This window comes from Chamaea fasciata, unplaced genomic scaffold, assembly GCF_029207755.1.
Source record: "Chamaea fasciata isolate MVZ Bird 193981 ecotype frontalis unplaced genomic scaffold, bChaFas1.0.hap1 SCAF_1, whole genome shotgun sequence".
NCBI classification, from domain to species: domain Eukaryota; kingdom Metazoa; phylum Chordata; class Aves; order Passeriformes; family Sylviidae; genus Chamaea; species Chamaea fasciata.
Window position 1 is genome coordinate 40,339,595 of NW_027094086.1, and position 22,139 is coordinate 40,361,733.

The 22,139-nt window shown below is 37.9% G+C and overlaps 1 protein-coding gene across 2 annotated transcripts in view; it reads left to right on the forward strand.

The window, feature by feature from the left end:
• The first annotated feature begins 228 nt into the window (after positions 1-228).
• RB1CC1 (RB1 inducible coiled-coil 1) overlaps positions 229-22,139 on the forward strand; it is a 65,566-nt gene continuing 43,655 nt past the window's right edge. For both annotated transcript variants that reach the window (XM_066181430.1, XM_066181438.1), the window contains exons 1-5: positions 229-246; positions 13,210-13,328; positions 15,391-15,518; positions 17,946-18,072; positions 18,343-18,513. In XM_066181430.1, coding sequence (XP_066037527.1) covers positions 15,448-15,518; positions 17,946-18,072; positions 18,343-18,513 — 369 coding nt within the window. In that variant the 5' untranslated portion in view covers positions 229-246; positions 13,210-13,328; positions 15,391-15,447. The remainder of the gene's footprint in view (positions 247-13,209; positions 13,329-15,390; positions 15,519-17,945; positions 18,073-18,342; positions 18,514-22,139) is intronic.

The window sequence follows — 22,139 nt, forward strand, 5'->3', positions numbered from 1 at the left end:
GCTGACGACAACAACAAACACCGGCGGCGGCGGCGGCCGCGCCAGGCAGGGCTCCCCCGGTCCCCGCGGCCCCCAGCCCGCCCCCCGGAGCCGCCTCTCCTGGCCCGCCGCTTCTCCCCGCTCAGCCGCGGGCCCCGCCGAGGCGCTGCGCGCCCCCGCGGAGCCGCCGGGCCCGGCCGCGCGGCGCGGGGGGGACGCGCCGCCACCGCCGCAGGATGAGCGGCGCTGCCCGCGCGGGAGCCGGCGGTGAGTGCCCAGCGCTGCCCGGGGACGTGCGGGCTCCCCCCCGCCGCCCCGCTCAGCCCCTCCCAGCCGCGGGAAGGCGGGGACTCCGGTACCGGGAGGGCGGCCTTGGCGAGGGGCGGCGGTCCCGGCGCCGGGCGCGGGGCTGTACCCGTGGGGCGGGCGACAAAGAGCCGGGAGGCGGCGGAGCGGGGGTCGGGGAGGACCGGGATCCTGCGGCTGGAGCCGGTGCGCGGGCGGCGGGGTGACCCCGGCGCAGCTGCTCCAGGGAGGCGGTGGCTGCCAGCCCTCGGAGGGGAGCAGCACCGGGCGGGCCGGGGTGCTCCCTGCCTGCCCAGGGCTCTGTTCGCTGCCAGGGCGAGGGATTCGCGGAGAAGTTACTACAAGGAATGACTCAGCCTGGCAGCGCCTCCGTCCTCGCCGTCGGCGGCGGTCGGGCGAGCGCCGTGCAGAAGCGTTATGTGTTTACAAGCGTTGTTCTGCCTCTCCCTCGGTTGTTTACTTGGTCCTGCTCCCGAGGAAGCATGTGTCCTGAAATGAATTTCCCCTTCGGTTTTTCCTTACGGCTCTTTAGTAGACTTTCAGGATGTTCTGTAGGTCAGTGCTCGCTTTTCTTTCTCGCTGACCCCCCAAAGTAGTGGTTGCCAGTGATCCAGAGATAGAGATACTGATATAAGTGCTGGGAGAATTAAATGAGCTGACCTTTGTAATGCTCGTGTTTCTTAACGTCATCTAGACATGAAATAAAAAGTCACGTCTGGTCCTGAGAAACCCAGAAATGTTAGTTTAGACCTCACGTAACCATGGCTTTTTTTTTTTTTTCTCTCGTGTCATTTGTTTTTGTCTGAAGTAACTACCTGGCATGTCCTGACCATGAGCCATTTCTTGTGGTTCATATTTTAAGCTTTCACCTTTATTTCTTTACGGGAAAGAGTGAAGAGCTTGAGGGGTTCTTTTTTTTTTTGGTTGGTTTGTTGGGGTTTTTTTTGCCCCTTGTATTCACATATAAGTGTGTCAGAAGTAGTTTGTGCTGTCGGGTTTATGGAAGGACACTTCTGGAGGTGTGTACTTAATTGTGTGGTAAAAGGTACCTCAGCAATGCTGGAGAATAACACGAATGGAGAAACATGTTTCAGAAAGTTAAATTTTATACAGCTGAGAAGTACTATGAGAAATAACACTATAAATAGAATCGGAATTGTAGAATGGCCTGTGTTGGAAGGCACCTTAAAGATCATCTAGTTCCAACCTCTGTGCCATGGGCAGGGACACCCTCCCCTCGACTTGGTTGCTCAAAACCCCATCCAACCTGTCTCTGAACACTTCTAGGGATGGGACATCCACAGCTTTTCTGGGCAACTTGTTCTAGTGTCTCGCCATCTTCACAGTAAGGAATTTCTTCCTCATACCCAGTCTAAACTTACAATTTAAAGGTATTGCTCCTTGTCTTTTCCCATATCTACCCTCCTAAGAAGTTCTTCTCTATACATCATGAAAGTACATAATAATAATAATAATAATAATGAAAACATGCACTATTATGGTATATTTGAGTTGTGAATTTTAAGAGTATTTAGTATGTAGTACCTTGGGAAATTTTTAAAAGAGGAAGCACATGAAGAAACAATCTTACTCTTATCTCATGGTCTAATAGAAACTTTTGTGCCAGGAAGCAAATATTAACAAGAAAGAATTTAGATGTTCTAACATCATTAAGTTTATATTAAGGTGTGCAGAGGATACATTTGTACTTACTCTGAATGCTGCCTGGAACTCAAAATGCCTTTATTTTATTATGTTGAGAGTAGTAAAGAAAATTACTTGCTGAAGAACACATGGTGAGGGACTTCAGCTGTGCCAGTTTTAGAGCTGGAAATACCAACGGGATCTTTTGGGATAATGGATTATTGTAAGATAGACCTAATTGTGCTTTGGAAGTACGTTATTGTTGTGTACTCTGTGCAAGAAGCTGTGTGTGTGTTGTAGATCGTAAAACAGCAATCTGTCTTAGTCACAGTTGTGTGGCTCTGGGCTTGTGCTCAGTACAGATTTGGGTTAGTAGTTTCTGAGATCGTGTTCAAGGGGCTGTCTCTCTCCCCATGTCAGGTTACTCTATAATTAGAAGTGTATGCAGCAGACTTGTGGTATGGCTGGAGAGGAGGGCAAGGGTTATTTCGAGGTCTTTTGTGGTGTCCTTTTAAAAAACGATGTGTCCCTGCGTGTTGCCTGAGCACAGCTGTTGTGTAGCCTTGCAGAAACGATGGTGGAACACCTAATTTCTAAACTGAGCTTCAGTTATTTTGGTTTAATAGGGGACTGAGTGTATGTTGGGGATAAGGGAGTAGCACGTGTTGATTTGTTTTTGATAAGAGTGGCAGTTACAGTGGAATCACTGGAAAGAATTTTTCTGTATGTTATCAGTATGTCCTTAAGTCTTTATTTGCTTTTAAACTGGCAGGTACTTTCTTTGAAAGACTGTCTTAGAGTGGTGTGAGGGTCTTGAGACTTAAATTGCACAGGATGGGTTCATTAGCACGTTGAAGTAAAGTGAAAACAAGTTATAATGAAAAACTATAGTGTGTGTACCCAGTTGTTACATGAGCCACTTCAGTCATTTGGATAGGGCCCAAACAGTCATGTGTCTCCTTCTGCATTTGCAATATTGCTCAAGAAAGTTGTGCTCCTGATTTTTGGATCACAGCTCAATGACATTATATGAACAATTTTTGAAGATGAGGAGGGGACAAAAAAAAAATAATATCTTACTGCTTTCAAGGAGCCTATTAATAGTTAGCATTCTGATGCAAAGTTGTTACTCAGTATTACTGAGTAGCAAACACTTGATTACGAGATGCCAACTTTCATAATAATATTGTATTATACTGCAGGGTGTGATTGAATGCAGTGATACCAAACAGGCAAAAAAACCCCCATTAATATGTAAATTGCTAATCCAATTACAACAATTACAGAATGTCTGCTTTCTAGCTGATTTGCCAGACTAATGATTTTGGTGTACAAGTTTAAAGATCTTCACACGAATTGTGTGTTGTAAAAGCCTATAGCACGATTAATATTGATAAAGAAATTGTTATCAATTATTTTTGTGGGGTGATTAACATTCTGTGGTTACTGAGAAAGTCACTTGTCTGTTTAGGAGTTAATTCATAGTGCAGATCCACTCTTTAGTTAGTTTTACTTTAAATTTTAGGTTTTTTAATGTAGCTCAGTTGAAAGGGAAGTTGGAAGACATCATAGCCATGTACCAGCTTTTTCTGTCTTTTCTGTTTGTAAGCAGGGTTGGAAGTGGATATACTCTGTGTTTTCTAGTAGGTCTCAAGTATAACTGTATTGTTAATAATGCATGAATAATATTTCAATACTATTTATTGGAAGTTGTCAATAGAATTGTCTTAACAAATTTATTGATACCACATTTACATTCATAGATTGAGACAGGGCTGGTCAGGAGAAACACCAGGGCTGGTCAGGAGATCAGGAGAAACACCAGGGGTGTCAGGGCAATTCTTGGTTGTCTTCTGTCCATCTCCAGATGTGTATTTTCCCTTTGTTATTCAGGTCTGCACTCCATGATTTAGCAGGGTTCTGAGCTCCAAGCTACCAGCCCAAGCAGCAGCTCAGTGTAGCTTTTTATGACCATCCAAGATGTTGACAGTTTCTTTTGGAAACAGATTTTGCAGCTGGGCCTGCTGTCTTTATTGCATCAAAGTGAAACGATTAGGTGTGCTATATATATAAAGCTCCAGTAGTTTGTGCATCTAGAAAATAAGCTGTGTTAGAATGTGGTAGGCTGCTTTCTATAAATTAGTACAAATAAGTACAAAAAAGACTTGTTTGAGTGCTGTATGATTTTTTTCAGACCTGCGTTAATAGAAAGTAAAACGTAAAACTGCTTTGTTGACTAGTTGGGTTCCATATGTCCTGCATCTGTCTTGCTGTGTAATGCTCTAGGATCAATGAGAAGAATGGGGTGTGAATATCGGAGAGCAGCTCTGCCTAAGTAATGTTCTAATGGGTTTTTAACTGACTTCAGAACATGGATTTATTTTCTCTGTATAAAATAGTTCATGTTTTCTTACCTCTTAGGACTTTCTTTTAAAACAGTATTTTTGTCTTTTCAGGAGAGTAGGAAAGCTGTGGTGGCAATAGTGAAATAGTGTGTTCACTATTTCGATTGCATGTTGCTTTTATTTGGAGGGATTAGATGGAATAAGTATCAATATGATACATCAATCTTCTTTATTTTTCTTGGAAGATGTGTTTGATAGGCCGGTATGGTGTTTTCATTTTGAACAGATTGAAAACGATGTGTATTTTAGAGGTAGAATGCGGTATTGAAGAACTAATTATAGGTAGGGTTTTACTTACATTGTGATTCAAAAAAATCATACCACTCTTAGCAAAACAAAAATCTAAATTCTGTAAGAAGTGCTCTTTGCTGAGGTTGCATTTTTTGAATGTTTGAGGTAGCTGTTTCTGAGTTCCCAAATTCTATTTTGATTTAGTTCTGTGATTGATCATGTTGTGCTCTTTTGTGTTGTAGTTATAGCTGCAGTACCTTTTGCTCTTTATCATTGGAATGGTGGTGTTTTTTCCTGATATTGCAGGGACTTTCAATGTCAGTGGTTTATCTCAAACTTTATTTCCAGTTTGTTAATGCCAAGTAGCTGTGCTGGTATGTCAAAAGTGTGAAAATTTCACCCTTAATTATTGTAGTTGGTTTAGGATAAACAGTTCATACTGACAGAGTGGTGCTTTTATTTATACAGTTTTTCTTCCATCCTCCACAATGTGTATCTTTATTAAATTCAGATGAAGTGAAGATTCTTACATAAGAATATATTGTGTAACAAGACTAGAAACTGTCTTCTAATACATTGTGCTTATGCTATATTGTAAGTGTTCCACTAGTAAATTCAAGCTGACTTCTCTATTTAAAAATATTCTTTACAAGTCCTTGTGTTGTCTACTGATTGAAAGAGACTTTCTCACCCAGTGAATGGCTTGAAAATATGACTCAAAATTCTCAGTTCTGTCTGAATGAAGGGGGGAGGGGTAGTGTGTAAACTTTCCTTTTTATATGAAAGGCTTAGTGGCAAAATAGCTATACATTTCAAAAAGCAGATAAATGTATTGTGACAACATGTATTTGACATGCATGTTGTGGCTCTAAACAGCACAACCAGGGTTCAGTAAGGCAGGAATATAATTGTAATCCCTCAGTCATTGTAAGTTGTGGAGTTTTTTTGGTTTTCTTGGGGTTTCTTTGGTGGTTGTATAGTTCTTTTAGTTGGTAAAACTGCATGAAAGAATTTATCAGCGCATCTTGTTAGCTGTTATAAGCTACCAAAGATTTATAATCCAGGGAAGTAAAGAAAGGCAGATGAAAATTAGAAAAACCTTCTTGAGATTAGAGACAATTTAATATTCTGCAAACTATCCTGCAACTTTTCTCATTACTCAGCACATTGCTGTTATCTGCTTTCACACTGTTGCCAATAGAGATCTGAAGGTGATTTTTAAATATGTGATATGCAAGAAGAGTTAAACTGATTTGAGAAGAATCTAGACACTTCTGAATATGTGTTCCTGGGGAGACTGTGGGGTTATTTCAGCTCTGCATCTTGCTGATGGTCATTCACTTTCAGATACCACTGAAAATACAAGAAGTTTAATGATGGAGGAGGAGGTTGGTGGGTGACGTGAGTTATAAGTTACTTGAAAAAGAGAAATTTAATAAATTCCGTCTTCAGATCATGAAAGTTCAAATACTAATTTTATAATTAATATAGGATAAGAAAAATTTGAAACAAATTTGAAAGTTGCAAACCAGTTAAACAGTTTACCAAGATGGTAATGGATTTTCTTATTACTAGAAAACTTTAATTTTTTTTTTAATCTGATTGATTAGGAATAGAAATTAAGGAAGAACCTGTGACTTTTATGTAGGCAGTCAGACTAAATCAGAAGGATCTTTACTTGCCTTACATTTCATTATTGTCAATCTTTGGCTTTCTTTTCCATCTGTAGTGTTTTCATTCCTGTGAAGTAAATGCCATTTAATCAGTCTTATGTTCTGCATTTTCATCTTTTAAGTAGTTCTGGCCAAGATTTTTCTCTTTTCCACATAAAAGAAAAGAAAAAAAAAGTTGTAGCATTAGGATGTTGTATCTGAAGAGGGAAGAACAGGGGAAATGTCCTCCTAGACTATATTTTGAGAAACTCTGTCCTTGGTTGCATCTCTAATAATTGCAAATTATTAAGTTATCTTAGCCTGCTTTTTAAGAGGGTACTGGTTTGGGTTTGGTTTTTTTTTTTTTACTAGGTTTCCAAGAAGTGATCTATTAGTAACTGAGGATGGCATGGGCAGTTAGAAATGTGAATGACACCTTCTGAAAATTTTCACTCGTCTTCTTGAATGATAATTCTGATGTTGAGTATCCTCTGTATTCATTGGCCTCTTTCCAGCTTTAGTGGAAGTGTAGTTTTGTGGAGTTATGTAATGAGCCAGATCATGGTACCAATTTGAGCTATCAGTATCCTGGAGAGTTGTGCTGTTTCTAACTTATTACAGCAAAGTCATCCAGTTTATTCCACAGAAAAATGGGTAGTTGCACCACTGAACGTTGGTGCCTGGAAAGGATCAGGAGAAGAGCTGGCTGGGGAAAGGGATTCATAAGTCTGGTGCTCTTTCTGTTTGACGGAGTTTGTGGTCTTGGTTGATCAGAGAGAGTGTCAGTGGGAGAAGCGTTGGTGCCGACTTGTCTGAGTTGGGCATAAGAAAGAATGGAATTCTTGTTGTTTGTTTCTTGCAGAATTGTTTGCAAACACTGAAAGATTTTACATGCAAATTATTTTAAAGAGTATGTACCTGCAGGAAGAACCTTCCCACCACTATGGAGTCAGTCAGTAACTTGAGTAAAAACCACCTGAAGCTCCATGCACCCGAGTAGCAATCTTTGCAAAGAGAATGTACCAATCTCTGTAATTCCAGGGAGGCTTGTACTCCACCAGTGCTTTCAAATGGCAAAATTATACATTAAAAAAAGAAACATCTGGCAAAACCTTCAGCTAAATTTATCAAAAACTAAGGCCCAGACAGCTGTGGAAAGACTTGTTTCCATCAGTTAAAAACAAAAGGAAATGAAGAAAAGGGATACTTCTACAGGCTGTGGGCTGTTTCCTAGCAATGAGACTGTCAGAAATCCTAGATTTGTTTTCTGGCTTGTACCTGTTATCTGAGGCACAGAAGTTTCATTTTCTGTCATGTAAGATATGTGAGGTTTTGAAAAATGGGGTAAAATTGTATTTACTATTGGAAGAGGAGAACTTTTGTCTGAGCTGTTACATGGACTGTGCTTTGGCAGCTCTTCACCTCCGTGAAAACAGCAGTGTAAATAGATGCCAGCCGTCAGATTTGAAGCTTTATAATCATGTCCATATGGAATCATGACACAGTGCCTGATAATGGGCTTGTTGCTTCATGAACATGTTTGAAACTATTGCGTTCCTAGAATTCACACTGTAAGTTTTGTCTGAACTTGTGAGAAGCTGCATTGTTTTGGGCCACACCAGTTTCAAAGCCACTCTTTAATGCTCAGTGTTTTCTTGACTGCTCAGATTTGCTTTTGATCTGCTCTTTCACCCTTGATGTTGTTGAGGACCTCTGAAGGTATTGCAGCACCTACTTAGCTGAAGGAGGAGCTTCCATGTAATTCAGAGTTGTAGGAGCAACTCTGAATATGATGGCCATATGTAACTGAAGTATTAGGTTAGTAAAATATAAAATGATTCATCTTAAAGGAGGGGAAGGGGGGATGAAGCCTCTTAGAGTATGAAATACTGAATTACTGACTTTTGAAATTCCTCTTTAGCGAATTGGGAAGTAGGGGTTTAGGAGTGTGCCCTGGTTGCTCTGCAGGATTGCAGCTTGGCTCTTGGGTTGAGTGCAAAAGACTTCCTTTGCTGACCAGCAGCTGAGTTTGAGAGCTGTTCAGAGCACGGTGACTGTTGGAGATGCTGTAATTAAGTAACCGCCTCTGTGCCTGATGCACATCCCAACATATAAATAGAGCTCCAGATGGCACCTTACAGATGTCAGGGATTGACAGCCTTTCTTTAAGACTGCAGTGTGGCTTCAACATGAGGTTTATAGGCTTTGATATAAGGTGGTAATAGGAGATAGGATCTCTACCTTCAGCGATATATATATATATCTTGGTGATTAAATGTGGTCATCTAGTTAAATTTATTTTGGAGGAGTAGGAGAATTAGTCTCTGCAGCTGGGTCAGGAGGAGCCCTACTACTTACTCATCACACCGTTTAGGGTGGGTTTTTTTTATAATTTTTTAGTTTTTCTTTTAAGTTTTTTCAGTGTCTTTTAAAGCATATTTCCTTTCAACAGTTGGCTGTCCAGAAAATGGTATGCATTTGCACTGTATTTTAGAAACATAGCCATTTCCGTTGCATAAAGCATTACTAAAGAACGTGCCCTCACAATGAGGTCATTCTTTCTGTCCTTCTGGTGGTGGTAGTAGTAATGTTCTGCAAAATTAAGGTATTTCTCGTTAGATGCATTAGGTTGCAGTATTGAAGAAAGATCCTTGGAGCCTACTTTTAGACAGGGTCTTACAACTGACCTTAAGAAAGGTGTTAATTGCATTAAATTTAGCTTCAGTTTCTATTTTCATTTTCCTTTGAATTATGTGCTATAAAATACTCTGCTTCTGGGGTCTAAGTTGGAGCAAGAGAGCCTTTTTTGAGAAGGGCACTTGAAAAAAAAACAAAGAAAGTGGAGGTAGAAGGCCAGTTTATAGAAGAAAACAAAATGAATTTTAAGGAATATTCTGCATTGGTCTTGCAACTTTGTCTTTTACAGAGTTGGTTAAGTCAAGCTGAAGCAGAAAATCATGCTCTGAAAGGTGAAATCTCAGGAACTGTAGCATCTGAGAGGCAAACCTTAAGATTTGCGGTATGGAAATGAAGCACAATTTAATAACATGGTAATGTGCTCCGAAGTTGACTCCATCTCGAGAGGTCATAAAGGTACATTGGCCTTGAGGGGAGATGTTACCCAGATAAGATATTTACTGAATGAGGAATAGCACTTGAGTCTTTTTAAGCATGTCACAGACTTATCAGCCTTTGCCTCAGATGAGTTGCCCTTTTGACAGGCAGAAATTCTGTGGTGGTGTCCTGTGAGATTCCTGACCGTGGTAATTGGGGGCAGCATTTATGACTCATAGAGGAGACGCTCTTGCTACCTGTAGTGTCGCCTCAGCGCTTCTGCAGTAAGGGAAGTGAAACTTCATCAGCAGCACACAGAGGGTGATCACACAGAAGTATGTGATTGTCTAATAGCAGTGTGGGAATGCAGGCACTGTGTGAACTATCTTGCCTTGATCAGGTAATTCAGCTAGTTCTGTCTGCTTTCAGGCTTGAGCCCATTTTGACCTGGAGGTAAACACAGAGGGAAAAGAATTTGGGCCTCTTGGTTCTATATCACCTGGCAGATGTAGCATTGATAAGAACAACACTTAGCATACAGATGTGGAGCAACACTTCCCTGCTCTTCCCTGGGAACAAAAGGCAAGATACTATATACTGCTTGTGTGTTGCTGTAGTGGATGGAATTTTACACCACTGGGTTTAAAGGAAAGCTATTACTTTGGCATAGTTCAATTTAAACTTTGTGGTGTTAGGGAAAAATTTATCAGTACCTCTGTTTGCTCAAGTTTAGTTTGTAATCCAGATTATAAAGAAAGTATGGGAAACAAGATGTCAGAAGCATGAGTGTGGACCATTAAGATAAGGTAATACAGAGGGAACTTAATGGCTAAGGTGAAGTCGATTAATATCCCATTAAACCCAAGCAGCATAAACGTTGATTTCTGTCTTTGTCCTGCTCTGAATGCCATGATTCAGTGTTCGAGTTTGTGAAGTTGGAAAGAATTGTACCATGAAACAATGGAGCAGTCAGCATTGGGTAATTAGAAGCAGAGATACTGCATTTAAGGGCAGAAATGGATGGTTAATGTAGCCGTAGGATCATTTGTAGCGTGCTGTGAAACCTATGATGCCTGTGCTGTAATGAGAGAAAGAGTCTGTAAACAGACATTAGTTTGCTTTTAGAGATGTAACAATGAGCAAGTTCTGAAATGAGATACATCTCAAAACTTGTAAACAGCAAGTATTTAAAGTGTTGAAGGTACTGATCAACACTGACTTCAAAAGTAGTTGGTTGTTGAAGAGTTTATATTATATAGGAAAAGATTGCAGTAATTGCATTGCCGTGTAAATAGTGTTTAGAGTGGTGAAATACATGTTACAACCAGCACAGTGTATTCATGGCTGGTTTTGGTGTTTTATTACCTAATGTGACAATATGCATATTTTCAATTAATTATGGGAACTTTTTATACTTTGTTCCATTCTTATATTTTTATCATCTCATTTATTTTCTTGTATTTATATCTACCATATTCTGTCTGATCTGGCGGCTGTTACAGAAAATTTCAAATGTTCAGCTATTTTTTAATGGTGTTACTGATACTTCATGGCAGTTGGTCATACAGACTTCTATCCCATTGTGTGAAGGATTTAGTTTATATGATAGCATGAGTCTAATGCTGCAAGTCACACAGTTTTAACAAATAATCTGGGTGGATTAGTAATTTGTGGTTTTGTTTGATTACATAGGTAGCAGCTCTGTCTTTAGTAGCTGTCAAATTGTGTAGTTATTGAAGCTCTATTAAAAAAAAGAAAATAATTTCAGCAGCATAACACTAAAAGCCTTGAAACTTGTAACACAACGTAAACGTTTAAAGCTAAAAGTAAATAAAGCCTGATACTCTCCTAATGGCTGTTGTGGTAATACAAACAGAAGAAGAACAGAATGTGTATGGGTATACTCTGTTGAAGCTTGATGGTGTGACTTATGCTCCAAGACAATGTTAAGAACTTGTGTTACTGCTGGATGATGACAATATTCTGGAACATTGGGGTCAATCTTAAAGGCTAATTTGTGATATGTGGCTGACCTTGTCTGTAATAATCTGCAATAACCTGACCTTTGAAAGAAAAGAAACTTAGGCAGCTGTGGTAGGTTTTACTCACATCCCCTGTAACTTTGTTTACAATCCAGGCAGATGTTGTCCAGAGACGCAAGACTAGGGAGAGCTCTCAAAATTAATTTTCTTTCAGTGGTGAAGACAGGCAGCTGGAGAGAGGCACTTGACACAGTTCTTGCTGAAGGGAGGAAGGGCTGCAGTATGTCTCTGTTGGACATCAGTGAATCTGCAAGAGGTTGCTGTTTAAGCCATGTGTTCTCTGGAGTCTTGCTTTATGTCATTCTCCTCTTCTGAAAGTGTTCACTGAAACTTGTAACAGCCTTTAGAGTGGGTGAATTCTGTGGAATTTTGTGAATTCTACCTTCTTTTTTTTTGAAGAGTAACTTAATACAAATTTGTCCTACCTGCACTAGTGTAGTTCTTTTCCCCCAGCATTGTCTGATGAAATGTTGGGTGAAGAAACACCACTTGGTTTTTTGTCTTAGTGGTTGCAAAGGAATTATAAGGCCAGAGATTGTGTTGTGTTCCAAATTTGTGGCAGAAGTATTTCAGTAGTTTCATGTTAATGTGCATTACTTTGACCTAAAGCAAGTATTCATAAATTAATTTTGCTCCTGGACAGCTTCTGACAGCTGATAGCTAAACGGGAGGAAGACACTTCAGTTACAGTTTTTTTTTAATGGTAGCACTTAAGCACACTGGGTATTTCCCTTGTATTGTACCTTTGCTTCTGATAAAATGTCATGTGTGCATTTTGCATAGAAGTGAAGAGGGAGTGGACAAAAGGGAGGAAGAGAGTCCTTCTGTTCCATGACCATTAAATAATTTTTTCATTTATTAAGGTTTTCAATTGTGGAATGGAGTGTTTTTGCGCTATCTGTAGTAGCATAGGTTGTATAAAATGGTTTACATGTTCTAACGGTTTTCAGGCTTCAGCAAGCCTATTTTTAGTAATGGATTATCACCCTTTATAGTGCCTGATCATCTTCTCAGAAAGCTTGCTAGGGCATTAACATGATAGAAATAATGTTTGCTTGCAGTTTGGAGTTTGTGCACTTACTTCACTGCCCTGTGCCAAACAGTTCATCCACATGTTTTTTTGCCAAGGCTCCTTCTCCTTTGGCACTGCTCATTAAGTGAACACAGTTAAAATGGACTAGGGTAGCCTGAAAAGGTCACCTTTGCTGATCTGGCTCATTTTGGTTGTTGTAGTTTCCATTGTAGTTTAAAAAGCAGCTTTGGGAGAGGAAGCCCCTGGCAAAGATGCGGTGACAAGCAGCTGGGGGTGGTTACATCTTCAGTTTATTTAAAAAAAGAGATAGAATAAATAAATATAACATATCTTCAAAGTAGTTGAATGGCTTAGCAAAATAGGTTACTTTTCAGGTAAGGAAGGTGATACTAATTCCTGAAGGAATCTGTGGGAGACAGCTGCTGGATAAAGTTGTTCATTCAACAGCAGTGGCATGTATACCTTCTAATGCTGGATTTTCTTGGATAAGTTGCATTGTTAAGACTTTCTGTATTGCTCTCAGCATCACTGTATTAGCATTCTGCATCAGTTCTGGAAAATAATTTCAGTTAATGGAAAAGCGAGAAGTTCTTTATAGTGAACTAAATTTCTCTCCTTGTAAATACTCAAAAGTATGATTAACAGTTACTTTAAACAAAAATGATGGGCAGAAGTATTCAGATGTATAACAGATCTGGACAGACTTGTGACTGGATAGCATTGTTAATTAACAAAACCCCAAACAACTACCACATAATTATTCTTCTGGCACTAACATAAGCTGATTTCTGTATTAAATGCAATTATGATCATAAAATCCTGACATTTTAGTAGTAATTGCATTCTGAATCTTTTCTTTGCAGATCTTCTCTGGCTTTGAACAGCCATGCTACTCTGTTGCCAAAAATCAAGTAAAGCGAATGTGTGCAGTTACTCTCCTCTTGAATTTGAAGAAGGTGGTAGCTCTGTATAATGCCTGAAGGTAATTCTTTCTTTGTCTGAACCTAAAAAATGTTAGAGACTCCTGATGTCAGGCAGATGCTGTCATAAATATTGTTCTTAATTACGTTTCTTTTTTCTGTGTTTTAGTTAGGTTTAGTGTTATGGTATGGATGGCTAAATGCTTGATTAAAGTTTTGCTTTGTATCTGTCTTGGACACATTCTTTCTTAAATATTGCTTTAGCTTGGATAGTAATGTTCATATGAAAACTAGGTACTATACAAGCCTTTTACTATGCTTAGATGGAAAAGAGTTTGGTTTTTTGTTGTTTTATTTTTTGGGGGGTTCTTTTTCTGCTGTGTGGTCTGTGGTGCTTGCTTGAAACATTGTATTATTTAATGCTGGTTTCTAATGCTACCTGGATCACAGTTACTATTACTCTTTGGGACAAGAAGGGTGCGTGAGACTGATCAATTCTGAAACGTGGTCCAAAGAATTTATTAATAAAATAAGGAACTTTTAGCTTGTTCTTGGTGTTCAGCAGTTTTTACCTGTCTAATAACTTAGTTTACAGAGTATGTTGTTCTTTTTCTAATTCAAAATGAAGTTGATGCCACTGAGTACAGTAGAGTTCAGGTGTAAGGACAACAAAACTCTCTTCAGATAAAATTATTTAATTGGTTGTCCTTTATTTCATGTGCTTCTGTTTCTGAAGCCTTTTTGTGAAAATGCCTGTTTTAAATAGGACTATAATTAATTCTTGAAAAATGTGGGGATAACTGCTCTCTTGTAAGCAAACTCGTGACGTTCCGGAATAAATATTCTGATAAAAACCTCTCCCCCCCTCATAATAATGGCATGTTTGTTGTTTTTCTCTGTGGTCTGTCAATTTTTCTGTGTGTGGACAAAGAGATAAATGCAAATTCAGACTAATTTTTGAGTAATATGATTAGCTGCATGGACCCTGTGTGAGTGTCCTAATAATATTTCAAGGAAGAAGGGATGACTTATTTTGCCTGTGTAGTAATTTAATCCAAAAAGTCATTTTTATAATGATATAAAAATATTGCTTAGTGGCTAAAATTTACAGCTTTTTGTAATTCCTTCCACGTAAAAGTCTCAGGTCATTAGTGACTGCAGTGCTTGTATTTCTGCAGCAGCTTTGGTAGTGTGGTGGAAATTACTCATAAGCTTCCTAGCTCCTAAGGAGAAGAGAAAAAGGCTCGGAACTATAAAGTGCTTCAGTTATAGAATCTCAAATTAAATCTCAGTCTTTTATGAGGTTGAAGTTTTTCATCTGTCACATACACTGGAAAAACATGTGCAGGGAGTTACTCATCCAGGTTCTTGTTAGGTACAGGACTGAAAATGTGTGTTAACCTGCACATTCTTGTTTGAATACTTCATGTTTGCTGTTAGTAACAAAGAAAGAAGCTACAAATCTGGCTATCACTGATAACAGAAGAAAATGGTTTTTTAAGCTATTACTTATTGTAGAGAAATACAAAAAGGAATTTTGCCTTTTTTTTTTATTTTTTTTTATTTTTTTTTATTTTTTTTTTTTGCCAGTTCTTCAGTTTCTGAGGGAAAAAATATGGTTAGGGGTAGCAGTGAGCAGCTAGAGTTAGTAGCTGTAAGTTGAGGAATTACTAGGTTGTGCTGCTGTTTATAAAATCTAGAAAAGATGTCTGGTAATTACTGTCTGGGGCTTTAAAAAGGTATGTATCTATCTATCTATATATATATATATTATATATATATATATATATATATATATAATTGAGAAAAGCCAGGTAATGATTTGGGATGATGGCTTCTGCAATTGAAAGTCGTATTTTCTTTTTTATTTTTTTCTAATTTAGTTTCTTTTATTCTTCTCAGTGTATTTTCTCATGTGTTCTCCTAACTCTCTGTATATGCAGAGACTTACCTTGCCTGTGTTTCTGGCTAGAGGAACAGCATCTCTGTCTTTGGTAATGAATAAAGAACTCTGGAATGTGGGCACTGATGTATTCATAAACTATATGTCTAAAAGTGTTTTTGAAAGCGTGTTTGTCTTTTTCATAACTCCTATGAAACTAACACTTGACATTTTTGTTTCAGTTTCTAAATGATTTTAGCAGTGGAAGTTATAAACTTCAGAGACCTAAAGAAATCATCATGAAGCTATATGTGTTTTTGGTCAACACTGGAACTACCCTTACATTTGATACTGAACTTGCTGTACAAAAGTAAGAGAGTAAATGAATTGTGTATTGTTTGTTTTAAATTCAAAAGTGTGTTTACTTTTACATACTGAGTGTTTGATAGATTAAGATTAGATTGGGTTTTTTATTATGTTGTAGTTTTCCTCTAGATTTTCTGGTATTTCAGTGAAATTTGGTTGTGTGGGGTTTTTGTTTGTTTGTTTGTTTGTTTGGGTTTGTTGGTGTTTTGTTTGTTTTGTTTTGTTTTGTTTTTGTTTTTGTGGTTAGCATTTTCAACACCTTGCCTGCGTGTGTGATTCCATGAAAGAGTTACTTACTCTTTCCACGAGAACTTACTTATTTTCTGGGACAGTGGCAGAGAATGACCTGCTCCTCACTGAGTGTGGTGTTGAAAAAACTGTCAGAATGACTTCTGATCTTTTCTTGAAGAGTATTTTTATTTGGGATTTCTCTATAAAAGACTTATTTTTTACTGTGTGTCATCATAGAGGTTGTTCTTTCTCTTGTCAGTTATGCTTATTCTGAAAAAAATGTGTTTCGGAATGGTTTTAGATTGGATGCTAAAGAATTGGCATGAAGGTTTTTGTTTCGTGGCTAGATGGGTAAAGTTGGTTTTGTGCTATGTTGTAAGAAAGATTCCAAACTGTTAAATGTGATTTCATGTGTAAACCATGAACTTCTGAGTGCCCAACTGCCTGAAGCCTGATCACTATTAGAGGATCACAGTTAAGTCCCAACAAATTTACTGTTTGTGGGTTTTTTCCACTACATACTAAAAGCATCTTGCAAATGTATAGATGCTTTTTTAGAAAATTCGTATTGTATGCTTTTTCATTGTTCTCATGTGCAAGACACCTTGGGGGTAGCAAGAGCCAAGCTTACCTACTCTCTTCATATTCTGTCAGTGGTTAGTGTGTTGTAAGTAATTGGGCAAGAAAGATTTCTGCCATGGATTTTTTTTTTCTAATTCATTGTTTCCTTTCTCCTGAATTCCTATTTGTAATTTTCATGACTGAAGAAAGACTGTCCAGACTGTTTTTGTGTGCTCTTCTCTGAAGCCAACTGACAATCAGGCTATTACTGAGCATGAAATAGTGTTTCAGCCGTTCTGTTTCTATTGGGTCATTTACAGATGTGCCCACACCCCTGTAAGCTGGCTGATACATTTAGGCATTACGTTTCTAAATCATGGTGAGTGAAATGCAGTATCTAAGCTGCCATGCCAGGCTCTTAATAATTTGTTATGGGCCCACTTTTTGCTCAGTTGAATTGTTTTTTGAGAAAGTTTTCCAACAACTGAACCACACAAAATCAAATACTCTTCAGCTGAACAGTGTAACTGCTTATTCTGTGTATCTGCATGTATAGACTTGCTCTTTCTAGTAAGACTAACTTTCTTGGGTTCTTCGCCTGTCTCCTTGTACATGGGCAGGCCAAGTTATCTTCATAAAGACCATGGAGGTGATAGGTGAATGGTTACTCTAACACAGCTAGCAAGTACAAGCTTGTGCTCATGAGAGGTTTGTAATACATTTATGATGTCATGCTGAATCATGGTTGTTTTAAATAACAGATCTTTATGATCTTTTTCAAGTTACAGTAACACTGTTATGTTTCCTGCCAGTTATATCAAAACTATTGATGCTTATATTATTCACTTCATACTCTGAAGCTTTTTTATACCTTTGCACAGGTGCTGCCAAAGTGTGTTATGTTAGCTGGGGTCAGTAACTGTATCAGATTAGTAAATTCTTGTTTACTTTGCTGTTTACAAGTGTCTTAATAACAAAGTCTAGAGCTATCTAAAATATGCAGTAATGTTAAGATGTCATCAGTTAGAATTAAGTGTGTGAGGCTGGTGAATTAAAATCTTAAATGGTCTACTGATACACAGTTTCTATGTTAAAGTAATAACTATTACTTTATATTAATTTGTTGTATATATATCGATTGTTGAATATCCTGTTATTGCTAAGTGCTTTATGGTACTTCATGTACAGTGAATCAGTCAGAGTTTATTAGGTGGAATTGTGGTCATGTTATGAATAATGAAGTGTTGATAGTCTTGACTTCTAGGGCTTTAGCAAGTCAGCTGTTTGGTCATAAAGTATAAATTCAAGGTAAACAATATGACTTAGAGTTGTTATCCTAAATGCTTTGTGTGACCTAATACAGAATTTCCGCATGCTAACAGATCTTGGAAAAAGTATTGCTGATGACTTATCAGCAATGCAGAAGCTGTTTTCTTTTAGCTGATAGCTTATTAACTGTATATCCAGAATGCAACACATCACAGCACTTAGAAATATGTAATTGTGCAGGATAAAAGTATTTCTTTTTAAAATGTTCTGCTTTGATACAGACAAGTCACCTGTGTCTCTTACAGAAATATGTAAAATTAGAGACAAAAGTAATCTGATAGCATCATCTTCTCTTCCCATTTTTTTTCAGTGTGGCTGATCTGAAACATGCAATTCAAACAAAGTATAAGATTGCCATTCAGCACCAAGTATTGGTTGTCAATGGAGGAGAGTGTATGGCACCAGACAGAAGAGTGTGTAGTTACAGTGCTGGAACAGTAAGTATGCTGCTCATGCTGCATTCTTAGACTAAACTTTCATTTATAGGGGAAGAAAAAGATTCATTACTAAGGGATTTTAAGTATTTTTCCATAGTGTGTTATTTGCTGGATTTCTTTGATTTTAAGAACAGATGTTTATGTATTCAGCTTCTAAGTGTAGATTTTAAATTGTTCTCAAGAAACGTTAGCCACATGAGGAAATAATTGATGATTCAACAGTAAGTTGCCTTTACTCAGTGTTTGGTTTTGTTTCCTTTTTGAGTGTAGGACACCAACCCAATTTTTTTATTCAACAAAGAAATGATCTTGTGTGAACGTCCACCAGCTATCCCCAAAACCACATTTTCAGCAGAGAATGAGATGGAATTGAAAGTAGAAGAATCTCTTATGATGCCTGCAGTGTTTCACACAGTAGCATCACGAACACAACTTGCTGTGGTAAGTAGATTGTTACTGGATTTGCACACCAAAGGAAAATATGTCAGAGGGAAAGCTTGATGTAAAATATGAAGTAGTTTCTTCAAAAGGTGGTAAGAATGTTGTGTTAGTGATGATGTACTCTTCAGAGCCTTTGTCTCAGAGTTTCAAGGTAAGTTTTGAAATGTGCTTGCTTCTTCAGCATGTTCAGAGCTTCTTTCAGAACTGCAGTGTAAGACACCTTTTGGATGTGTACGTTTGTAGTATTTGCAAAACTAAAGCGATCAAGTTGCTTTGGTCCATGCCTTAATGCACTGCCTTATTTTCGGTGTCCTCAGTCTGCCTCAACCTGATATGAGAAAAGTAACTTTGGAAGTGTTGTTAACTCAAGTAGAAAATTAGCACTGTAATTTTTAAAAGCATCTTTCCAAGCTTCTGTTCCATGTTTTATGTCTAAGCAGCTGGTGAGGAATTAATAAAACTGAAGCTTTTTCCCACAATTTAGGTTGCTTATTATTGAGTACTGCCTCTTACTTGCATATTGCGTATATTTACTTGCAAACTGGTCAGAAGTCAAATTTGATTATTTCTGTGTTGTTTCGATGGGGAAAAGTCGCTCCCTGCAACGTGGTCAGTAAGATATCAAGTGTGCATGCAGTGAAAACGAGCTGCATGCTCAAGACACTGACACAATGCCTTCAGTAGCTGGACTGATTATGTTTCTGTATTAAAAACTGATCTCATTTTCTTTACAAATTTTACCTTTAAATGGATTAAATATTTTTCGTATCTCTAAAAAATATTTAAGCTTCCAGTGGCTGGCAGCAGGAGAACAGTTGTGTGGAGCGCGTCACACAAAATGCGTAGTGATACGTTTTTCGTCTTAGTAATAAAATTTCTTAGTTTCAGTGACAACTTTAATGCAGTCAAGGAGAACATTTAGCAGTTCAAGTGGCTGGGGTTTAATACTATACAGCAGAATTTAGAGAAAAGTGTTAACTGTTGCATGTAGAACAGGGATTTTCGTTTCCCCCTTGGCATCCTGGCCTGTCAGGAGGGGGGAAGTTCTCCTGAATAATGTGAAATAATGTGACCTTGACATACTGTCTGATTTAAAGCAAGGATTGAGTCCAGTAAACTCTCTCTCTCTCCCCTACCTGTTGACAGTTAGAGCTGCCTTTGTAAATAGGACCTTGAGTTTTTAGGTATCTGAGTCATATGACTGTCATAGAGGAGAGAGGATATCAGTGTGCATTCAGCTAAGGAGTAGGAGGTTTCCACTTGTGCTCTGTGAAGAGTGTGAGGGTTCTGGTTTTACCAGCTGAAACTGAAAGTGCTTTAAAACTGTTTTCTGTGAAGTATTAAGAGGAGATTATAAAGTAAGCAAAGAGGTTATAAAGATAGTTTCTAGATACTTAGCATGGTTTGATATGAAGGGGGGGCCATAGTAATTGCTACAGTGTTTGTTTTGGTGAGGGTAATGGAAGTGAAAGATGATGATACTCAGTCTCATGTTTCTCACTGATGTTTTATCTGTTTCCTCTTTTCTGTGCCCCATTTTCTGCTCTTAAGTTCTTAATTTGGCTTTCAGTTTGGTAAAATCACTATACAATGATGGAACATGTTTAGTCCCTCTGAAGTAAGCTTTTTTATTCCAAAGTTTTATTAAAAATACTCCTATTTAGACTTGAAAATAATTGTTGGTGCTGCCTACTCTTCCCCCTTTGATTCTGAAGATTGTATTAATATGCAGTGCATGCAAGTTTATGGCAGTGTTTATGCCTTTAAATATGTTACCTAGATCTTTACTGGCTCATTCTGGTGGCAAGTCTATAATACTGTTAATACTTAGCTACAGACTCTGGATAGTTTATATAGAGAGAGTGATTGTGAGGTAATTTGCAAGGAAAAAAGAAATCTTTCCATACTTAGTGTTGCCTATTAGTAGTATTGCAGGATGGGGGGGAGGAATTGTCTTTAAACATGGATCCAAGTAGAATGGAGGTGTTATTTTTAGCCTGCAGGTTTATTTTCAGGAAGGTTATTATTTGTTCCCCACTTTTGACTCTTCTTCCCTGCTTATAAAATGGTTATAGTGATGGTATTTGTTTTCTCATTAGAAACTTGGAAATTTATTTAAAGATTAAATAGGTAGTAATATTCTTAAATCTGATTTACCTTTAGATCCACAGTTAATTTTATCCAAGATTTTAAATGTTCTAAAGCTATAGATTCTGTGTTAGGCTGTGAAAATGAATTGAGTTCTTCTCGGTATGTCGGGAGACTGACAAATCTGTCACATGTGATAGAAAATTAGTAAATAGTCTGTTGTGATTTTTAGATGTACCAAGGTGCAAAAACTGTATAAAGAAGTATTGCAGTATTGTACTGAAGTTGTTTTTCATGATGCCTGAATATGATGCTTGAAAAATACAGAAGAAACTGAGGGAGGACTGGGACTGTGGTTGGAGCATTAATCTTCTCTAAGGTTTGCCGTAAGCCTCTTGCCTGGGAGGAAGAAGGAACGTGGTATATTAATCCTTCTCAAAATTGATTAAGATCTGGAGAGAGGTAGAGAGGCTCTGAACCTCTATGGTTGTGTGATTGATGCACCCAAAGCCACACTGAGAGTACTGTATGGGAGAGTTCCTGGAAAACAGACAGGAAAAATCCAAGCTTTGTTGTTTTATTAATTCTAGAGAAATGGTAACCTGCTTTACCAAAAAAGCAGTATGGAAGTACTTGATGATGGAGAGGTTTTTGCCTGTCATAATTTAGAGCATTTTAATTAATTAAATTTGATTAATTAATATTTACTACTAATACAGGTGCTAATACATGATGATAATGTAGTATGTAGTAGGAAAATAATGGTTGCATTCTAAATTATTGCTCATGAAAAAGTCTTACCTGTTCTTGTCAACAAGAAGCAGTGATATTAAGAGAAGGGGGAGAATATTTGATAGCTAGTTGTTTCTATTTAATCTGATATGTGCTGGGCCCAGAGACTATAGGATATGATCTTTAAAATCAGATTTGATATCAAGATGCAACCATACAGTAAAATATGGTCTCTAATTTTTTTTCATCTCAATGAAAGTAGTTCTAGTGTCTCCTTTAACAAGTATTTTTATGAATCCATGCTATTGTGGCTTCTTCATCTTTTTTTACATGTCTCAATATAATTGACCATTATTGACTTAAATTATGCTTTTGCTTTCTGCTTCTTTTTTTTTTTCCATAATCTGTTATTACTACTCAGGTATGACTAGAAGTCATATTTTCATTCATTGTGGAGGTCCTGGCATTCTTATGGCCTCTTGCTTATATATTTATAGGATATAAATATATGTAAAAGCAGCCATTTAACCCTCCCAATTAACACTAATTTTTTGAGTTACATGTAGCCTTTTTTTAGATTTCATAACTCACAAACAAAAATTATTCCTGTGGGGAACTTACCTTGCATTTGGTTTTCTGTGGCACTCTGTCATATCAAGATACATCCATTTTCTGTTTCTTTCTGTTTTCATGATTTAAACATCTATTACAGATTTTCTTAAGTTTCTGTTCACTAGCCATGATCTCATTGTGCAGAATTCACAGCATAAAAATTAGGTAGCTTTAAAGAAGCTACATCTGTTCCC